Source organism: Fusarium phalaenopsidis, assembly GCF_050370095.1.
Source record: "Fusarium phalaenopsidis strain FUZ10S chromosome Unknown contig_32296, whole genome shotgun sequence".
Lineage (NCBI taxonomy): Eukaryota > Fungi > Ascomycota > Sordariomycetes > Hypocreales > Nectriaceae > Fusarium > Fusarium phalaenopsidis.
The window spans coordinates 1,594,363-1,603,307 of record NW_028145408.1 but is presented as its reverse complement, the minus strand read 5'-3'; the positions used below and the strand labels follow the sequence as shown (position 1 = coordinate 1,603,307).

At 54.8% G+C, this 8,945-nt stretch overlaps 2 protein-coding genes across 2 annotated transcripts; both read left to right on the top strand.

Moving 5' to 3' along the window:
- Positions 1-2,981: 2,981 nt before the first annotated feature.
- On the top strand, positions 2,982-4,460 carry LRP88_06082 (kinase-like domain-containing protein; the record flags this gene model as incomplete). Its single annotated transcript, XM_083242622.1, has 6 exons — positions 2,982-3,027; positions 3,110-3,282; positions 3,336-3,419; positions 3,472-3,820; positions 3,877-4,275; positions 4,327-4,460. 6 exons carry the CDS (start codon positions 2,982-2,984, stop codon positions 4,458-4,460), a joined length of 1,185 nt encoding a protein of 394 aa, XP_083101558.1.
- A 1,373-nt stretch (positions 4,461-5,833) lies between these two features.
- Positions 5,834-8,439, top strand: LRP88_06081 (MIF4G like-domain-containing protein; the record flags this gene model as incomplete). Its single annotated transcript, XM_083242621.1, has 4 exons — positions 5,834-5,894; positions 5,979-6,454; positions 6,509-7,589; positions 7,652-8,439. 4 exons carry the CDS (start codon positions 5,834-5,836, stop codon positions 8,437-8,439), a joined length of 2,406 nt encoding a protein of 801 aa, XP_083101557.1.
- Between the last annotated feature and the right edge of the window lie 506 nt (positions 8,440-8,945).

Genomic DNA, 8,945 nt, shown 5'->3' with positions numbered 1-8,945 from the left:
TTACCTTGGACGGCAACACACCCATTGCTCGAATTATCCATGAATTTATAAACACAGGATTTCCTAGTCGTCGCTGAATCACCGTGTTGACTTCCTTGATGGAAACCTAACAGTGAAAGTGAGTAACTGAAGTTTTTTGTATATCACGAAGCTGCCAATAAAGCTGTCTCTATTTCCCCTCCCCCGCCATCCCGCTCGGCGCAACTGGGTGAGCTGCTGCTCTGCCTCCCGTCGCCACGAAATGTTCGGATTTCCCAATCACACATTTCTGCCTTTTCAAACAATTCGCATCCTCGCACTCAGCATGTTCCTGTCCTTGAATCAGAGACATGCCTAGATGGCGCTGAGACAACAAAAAAAAAAAAGTGAAGCTCGTGTTGCCTGTCTCTCCTGCGTTGATTTAACCCCTCACCAACAAAGATCCATCCATCCCCCTCCCTCCTCCCCCAAGCATTTCGCATCTCGCTCAACGCAAAAGCCCAGCGCCCAGCCCAAGCTAACAAGAAGCGTTCTTTTTTTGCTGCGTCTAGGTGCTCGTTGACGTCTGCCCATGCCGTCACTCTGTGTCGACTAGGCAGAAAAGTGCCCCGCATCGCCGTCCCCGTGCTCCCCTCTGCAGGACCACTCGCAGGTCAAGGCCCAGGTACACAGCTCCAGAGTACCACCCAGCAACGCTGTTTTTGGGTGTCATCCCAGGTTCCTGCCTGTCCTCGGCCAGGTTCCCAGGTTCACAGAGGCTAGCCAGGTCCCGCAGCAGCCTCTCGTCTCTTAGCCCAAGGCCCTCAAGGCCAAGCCCAATTCAGAACAGCTTCCCAGCCCAGCAGAGCTCAGCGCCCAGTCCGAACCAAAGGCCCAGTCCAGCCCAGCTCAGCTCATTCCACCAGACGTCGAGCATTCCTCCTCTGCCATCACCTTCGATTGACCCTCACTCACTGTCTCTGGTTTGTCTCCCGGACTTCCAGACTCCGTCCGGCCAAGGTTTCCGTTCCAGGGCGCTATCACATCGCATCGCATCGCGTCCGTCGCCCCGTCTCCCGCCTCCGTACCTGGCCTGTCTGTCTGCCGCACCCTCCCGTGCCTCGACGCCGACATCTGCAAAACCATCCTCCAACGGACTCGATACATCTGGAAAACGAGAGCCTCACCGTGCCCAAGTTTCCCCATCCTGCCAACCAGCCAGCTAGCCACCTACGGAATCAGACACGTTCTGTTGTGCCCCTGCTGCCCGCTGCACCACCACAGCCGCCGCCGACAGCACCCGTACTGTACCGCACGCACAGGAACACATCCCCAGCAGCAACCACCCTGCTTTGCGTCAAGCCGTCCTGATTACCTACGTCTTTACGTTCCTCGTCAACAGAGAAACCCCCTTGTCGTTTCTCCCGTCAGCCTGGGACCCGAATCTTTTCACGATCGTTCGTGCTAGCCGCCGTGACTAGAACCGGAGACCACCACCGCGACTACCACCACCAAAACCACACCAACCATCGTCATCATTGCTTGCATCGCCTGTAGTAAGTCGTCGTCTTTTTTTTTTTTTCCATGACAACTACTTCACCCGCCCTACCCATGCATTCATTCCTGTTTTAATTTCCTCCCGTTTGTATCTCGACCTCGGACTTTGTTCTCCCCCCCGTTTGTCTCCTCCGTAACGCCTTGTTTTCTCCCGCTTCCTCGCCTGGCCTTAAGCAGCATTCTGTCGATGGGCTGTCACGAGCGTGCTCCATCCAGCGCCCCGCCCCTCCAGACCCGCCTGGTGCCAGCCTCCATCCATGCCCATTCCACGACACACTCCCTAGAGCACTCCCCTAGAGCTTAGAGCACACGCCTGGTGGTCGTCTTTCCATCGCCCTGCCCTGTCCACTGCCCGAGAGCTTGCTGCCCGTCATCTTGTTCAACTGCTGTTGGATGGAGGGCCTGTCCATCAAAATTGGGACACGGATTTCCAGCCTCTCAATGTTGGCAGCGACGGCGGCTCCCTCTCCATCTTTCACTGCATGTGCCTGGCATCGACATCGACAACCCTCCTAGCTCAGGCACAGCAGAAGCGCGAGCGACGAAGAGAACAAGAAAAAAAAACTCATGCCGCTTGATGCATGCAGTGGCATAGCGCATCCTGCCACACGCACGCACACATTCACATCCCTCTTTCACTCTCTACCTACCTCCCTCCGCCTTGCCTTGTCTCCTTCTCAGGCTCACTCTCACACATTGACTGGGCTGGTCCCCGCGCTCAGTCATCCATTGTCCTTGGAGACCTGACCCGACCCGGCCTGGCCGTTGTCCCTCACCTTCGTCGCCACCTCTGCCTCTCCCGTTTTAGTACCTCAATCCATCCTAGAGCCCCGTCCCCGACGTCCTCTCTTCCTCATTACCGGCAGCTTTTTATACCCCGTCCCTTGCCCACTTTCCTCGCGCCCACCGTTCCCTTCCCTCCCCTCCCTTCCCCTCCGCCCCGCCCCCCCTCCAGCCTGTCCCGTGCCACCAAAACACCACCGATTCTCCCCCTCGATTTTCTCTTTGTTTCCCCAGATACCCTTGGCTTTGCCATTTTCGTGCGCATCGTCCTCGTCTCCATCGTGCACTCACCAACAAGTCTAGTCCGTTCCAGACAGCCGACAAGCCCCCTCGTCAGCCAGAGACCCCGTCGGTTGGTTTGCTTGACGTTGCAGAAATAATCCACGAGTCGCTCGTCCGCGCCCGTGCCGATACCTCGATCGAGACATTACTCGCCCATCGCCTTTCGGCTGTCCTCCACCGGCAGCCACTGTCTTGTCTGCGAGTCTAGCTTCGCACTCGACTAGAGACCTCTGCTCTCAGCGTCAATTCAACCAAGCTCTGGTGCTGGATCGTCGTTTTCCCCTGCTACGGCCTCTGTTCGGAATCTTTGCATCAATTCTCCTCATTTATTGAGATCTACAGGCGCTGTTGCCTCTGCTTCGCTCACACACGCGCCTTGATTTGGACAAACGACGCCGAAAATGTCGGCTCATCGGCCAAACGCCTTCAATAGCCTGCGGATGGGAGGTTAGTTTTGCAATCATGCTTTATATCCTCCCCGTTCGACTTTGTCATGATGGGTTTCGCTTCGACACTGACACAATTGCAGAGGTGATCCGTGAAAAGGTTCAAGATGGAGTGACTGGCGAGACCCGAGATCTGCAGTATACCCAGTGCAAAATTGTCGGAAATGGTTCCTTCGGTGTCGTTTTCCAGACCAAGCTTTCTCCGTCGGGAGAGGACGCTGCCATCAAGCGTGTTCTTCAGGATAAGAGGTTCAAGGTACATGATGTCGGCATTTGGCACCTTGAGCTGTTGGCTGACTTATTTCTTAGAACCGTGAGCTCCAGATCATGCGCATTGTCCGTCACCCCAACATCGTCCAGCTCAAGGCCTTCTACTACTCCAACGGTGAACGTGTACGCATACCTGATCATCCCCTTCTTCACTCCCCGTCTAATTCCCTCACAGAAAGACGAGGTCTACCTCAACCTGGTTCAAGAGTTCGTGCCCGAGACTGTCTACCGAGCCTCTCGATTTTTCAACAAGATGAAGACCACCATGCCTATCCTGGAGGTGAAGCTGTACATTTACCAGCTGTTCAGAGCTCTGGCGTACATCCACTCCCAGGGTATCTGTCACCGAGACATCAAGCCCCAGAACCTTCTCCTAGACCCCAACAGCGGAATCCTCAAGCTCTGCGATTTTGGAAGTGCAAAGATCCTAGTTGAGAACGAGCCAAATGTTTCATACATCTGCTCCCGATATTACCGCGCGCCCGAACTCATCTTCGGTGCAACTAACTATACCACAAAGATTGGTACGATTTTGAACAAAGTTTGCTAGATGGTTCGATTCGCTGACCTGAGTTGATAGATGTGTGGTCGACAGGCTGTGTCATGGCCGAGCTTATGCTTGGTCAGCCTCTTTTCCCCGGCGAGTCGGGCATCGACCAGCTTGTTGAAATCATCAAGGTTCTGGGCACACCTACTCGAGAACAGATCCGGACCATGAACCCCAACTACATGGAGCACAAGTTCCCCCAAATCAAGCCTCACCCGTTCAACAAGGTCTTCCGGAAGGCGGACGCTAATGCTATCGACCTCATCGCCCGCCTGCTGGAGTACACACCAACTGAGCGACAATCGGCAATCGACGCCATGGTTCATCCCTTCTTCGACGAGCTTCGAGACCCCAACACCAAGCTGCCCGACTCACGACACGGTACTGGTCAGCTCCGCGAGCTCCCCGCCCTCTTCGACTTCACCCGCCACGGTAAGAGCAGACGAAGTGTCATGAAAAATATATGAGCTGACCCACTTTTAGAACTCTCCATCGCCCCTAGCCTGAACCACAAGCTGGTCCCCTCACACATCCAACCCGCGTTGGCATCTCAAGGTCTCGACATCGACAACTTCACACCATTGACGAAGCAGGAGATGATGGCCAAGCTCGACTGAGATGGCTCCGCGCCGAGGTGAGGGGTAGTTGGCATATGCCGTACCCTTCTCAGGCTCTCCGCGGCTCTGGAAGAGACCTGCCTCGTCCACTCCCAGTACCGAGCTGAGCGAGAGTGGTTGGGAGCATGGCCCAGGCAAAGACCGGGTCAGGGGGCGAGCAGGCACTATATAGTCCTGAGGTTGACAGCGTCGGTCCTTGAAACAAACAAGGCACGGCATGCTGGACGCCGAGGGTCAGACGAGAAGGTGTGTTCTGGGGAGCGTTGGAGTCTTTCCCGGCAGGGAGGGGATTGGGCGTTTTGTGTGCCCCCTTACGAACCCGCTTTCGGATTTGCCGTGAGGCTAGTCACCAAGAAGGAGGACCCATTCCATTGATGATGCATATCGCAGGGAATCACGTTTTTAGACCACGTTTCGATGCATGACAGATGATGGCTGGTGCTCTTTTTTCATTGTACGCGTCTCACGGGATGAACCCAATGCTGCGGCTATGGCTATGGTTGGCTTTGGGAATGGCGGGGATAACATTTGTTGAATTCTTTTTCCTGGTACCGCGTTCTGGCACTGCCATGCATGGTTGTTTTGGAGGGTTCCTTTTCGAAAAACCTCGAGGCTCGCTGGAGGCGCTGGAGTGAAGTTAAAAGGCAAGGCTCGGCCTGGTTTGGCCCGCGGAGGACAAGGCCCGGCACACGAAGATGTTCCAGATGCCGCGACGAAGTTATCAATTGAAGTGAAGCTGGCCGTTGACGGTCTTGTGGCATACTACTTTCGCTTTCTCGAAGACGTGGGCTTTGTGTTTTGGCATGTTGTTGTTTGCTTGGTTGTCATGGGCGGTCCAGGACGATACAAAAGAAGACAGGACTGGCAACTGTGCTGATCAAAAGGGACATTGAAACGCAGTAGGAGGGAGGTCTGAGAGGATCGAAAAGTGGCATGGGCGCAAAAGAAGTAACTGGAGCTTATGAATCTAGACCTAAATGCGCAAGTTGATCAACTACTCTATTGGTTGTGGGGGTTGAATCTGGTCGAGTCTTGGTGAATGGCTGTTGGTCAATTAGACAATAAAAAAGGATGAAACCCCATGAGCTCATCAATTGTTTGATCTCGATAGCTCCGGTTGCCTTTTTCCTTTAGACTCTCGGGTGAGGTCAGTGCCTCAGGCATCAGTTGAATGCAGGTGCTAGCCTCGTGGCACCTGGAACGCGCCCCAATTCCACTAGCTCAGCCATACATTTGCTGCAGGCACCTTTTCCCGAGCTTTTAGCAGTGACGCAGCCTCGCACTCGAATCCTTTAACTTTCATCCACCACGATCGTCTCAACAAGTCATTGGCAACACCGAGCTCTTGCATCATCCACATTCGAGAGCGCATCATGGCCGACTACGACAGGAGACCTCCTGGCGGACACCACAACCGCAAAAGAAGATATCGAGGTGAGCTAAACCAAGCTTCAATTCAAGTCCAGTTGGGTCTCTGTCGCGTCTTGTTGATGGGCTAACACGGGATTCTTCTGCTAGACGATGACGACCACTACGATCGCCGCCAGCAGCGCAGGCGTATAGACTCGGCGCCTTTGCCTGTGCGCGTTCGCAGACAGCTTCTGGGCATCGCAGACTCCCCCCTGCGCCGATGGGCAGAGGAGGTGCAATCCATCGCTCACATGGTGGCCGACAACCACGACGACGAAAACCTTCGCAACATGTTTCTCGACCTGGTCGTCCAGCTTCTACTCGAGCAGCCCCTCAAGACTCCCTTCGTCGCCGCCGTCGTCCTCATCATCAACACCCTGAAATCCGAGTTTGTAGACGATGTCCTTGCTCGTTTGGCGGAGGTGACCCAGGACAAGATCGCACAGGGCGCGTGGCGAGATGTGAAGCTCCTTCTCAAGTTTTTGGCCTGCCTACAATCTTTGCTGGAAGGCGATGGCGTTTTCCCGCTTTTGGAGGAGCTCTTCAGCCGAGCTGCTGACCTTCAGACGGCCAGCTCAGATGATGTGAGTCGTGTGGAAGCCAGCACTGGATCGCGTTTGCTGACCCGACATGACTAGACCATTGGAACCGAGATTGTTAAGATCATCCTTCTAACCATTCCTTACATCATGGTGTCGGCCCCCGGTCAGTTCCAAACTAAGGCTGCGGAACTGATGGAGAAGACCGACATTATTGCTTCCGAGCCCCATGCGCTTCAGGCCCTCGTCGACCCCTACCATGCCCAAGGCAAAGAAGCGAGCCCTGGAGCGTCATTGAGCGTGTGCATGTTGCTACAGAAGCAGCTGCAGGCTGAGGCGGGCAAGAACTGGGAGCTGGCATGTCTGCCCCGGCCGTGGCAGATGCCCCTGGAGGATATCGAAGCCCAGGACAAGCTGACGAATGCGCCCAAGCACGCCCTCCCTTCCATTTCCATCCCCGAAACCGTCATCGCGGGACCTCGGCCGCTGTTCCCCGAGATCTACTTTTCCGTCTACTCCGACCAGGACGTGCCATCTGTCCCTGCTGTTACTGACATTGCGGCATCCCTGATCAGGGACGGTCTCCTCGATACTATCAACATTCTCGACTTCAACCGAAATGTGACAGCTCGCTATCTGATGGACCTGGACTGCTACTTTGCTGAAGGCACCTTTGTCAAGCGTGCGACGCCGTTCGATGAGTTGAGGAACATTGCCCCAGGCAAGTCTACATGGAAGCCTGAGGATGTCGCCGTGGACACAGTCTTTTCCCAGCTGTTCCAGCTGCCAACACCAGAACGAAAGCTCGTCTACTACCACTCGGTCCTTACCGAGGCCTGTAAACTTGCACCAGCAGCCATTGCGCCCAGCCTGGGTAGAGCCATAAGATATCTCTACAAGAATAGCCCGCGCATGGACCTGGAGTTGAGCTACCGGTTCCTGGATTGGTTCTCTCACCATCTCAGCAACTTTGGCTTCACCTGGAAGTGGGCAGAGTGGGCAGAGGATACGGATCTGCCCGACTATCACCCCAGCAAGTGGTTCCTCAAGGGGGCCCTGGACAAGGAGGTGAGACTTAGCTTCGCCCAGCGAATCCAGAAGACACTGCCAGAACCCTACCTGCCCCTTGTTGGGCCTGAGAAGGAGAAGGATGTCCCGGATTTTAAGTTCAGTAACCCAGGTTAGTCTTCTGCCGTGATCTGTCACATAGCCGCCCGAGTAGTGGTCACTAACAGTTGCCAGAAACCCCATTCGCAAAGGAGGGTCAAGAGATTGGTGCGCTCCTGCGGCGCAAGGCCCCCGATGAGGACTTCCAGCCCATCATCGATAGCATCCAGTCACAGGCCACAGAACGGGCGCTGGATCCCTTGGTCGCAAGTGTGGATGTGTTTGTTACGGCTGTCTGCTGGGTTGGCTCCAAGTCACTGAGCCACGTGCTCGCCTGCATTGATAGGACAAAGGGTCGACTTCTGGAGGCCGGCAACGCCTCCGAGGCGGCGCGGGCCCAGATCATCTCGGCGGTTATGGCTTACTGGCACGCTCACCCAGGAATTGCTCTCTCTATCATCGAGAAGCTCCTCAACTACTCCATCCTTACCCCCTTTACCGTTGTCGACTGGGCTCTTGCCAGTACACCATCCAACGGCACAAACGGGGGTGATGCTCTCGTCCAGCCTCACATCTTCGAGCTCGTCTCCAACACCATCTCCAAGGTCACAAGCCGCGCCCGACAGATTCTCGTCTCTCCTGATACCGATGAGGAGACGCGGTCTAAGGAGGCCAAGACGACGCAGGATCTTTTCCGCGCTATGAACGACGCGCTTGTCAGCTGGGCCGGTGGCAGCAAGGACGAGCTGATGGAGGAGGGCGATGGGTCAAGTGATCGCGAGGCCATGATCCGTCGGTGGGGACAGCGGTGGCTGCGCGTGTTCAAGCGCATGGGTGCTATCGAGGAGGCGTTTGCTGTGGAGGCTGGTAAGACTGCCGCCAGCAAGAAGGACAAGATGGTGACGGATGAGGCGGAGAACTAGAGGGTTCAACTCCAGGGATTCGGAGCCAGGCCTTAGTGAGGGGTTCCGGAACGTGTACAAGTAGAAGAGGAAGAAAAACAGGAGATTTCTATAATTTACCTGAGGGTTATCTGGGTAGGGAAATGCGTTTTCAACGCTGAGATGTTAATCAAAGATTTGAATGCTTCTAAACGCTACGTGAATGATTGAGCTGCGCGGTGCTATCGTGAGACGGCCAAGGACTAGGTAGACCTTGTAATCCAGATGGACAAGGGTTCGTTTACGGCCCCGACATTGCGGTTATCCCTGCGCCTTTCTTCTACTACTGAATCCGCGGATATTAAAATACAGGAGACTGAAGAGTTGTAGCATGGAAAATTACTTCACTCTCTCAGACTGGCTGTGTAATTTGACCAGTGTCAATTCCGTGGTCACAAGTAAAACACCATGAGTGCGAGTTGATATGTCCTAATCTTGACTGGCATTCCTACGTAACCTGTAGCAATAGTACTTACATGTCATTCGTC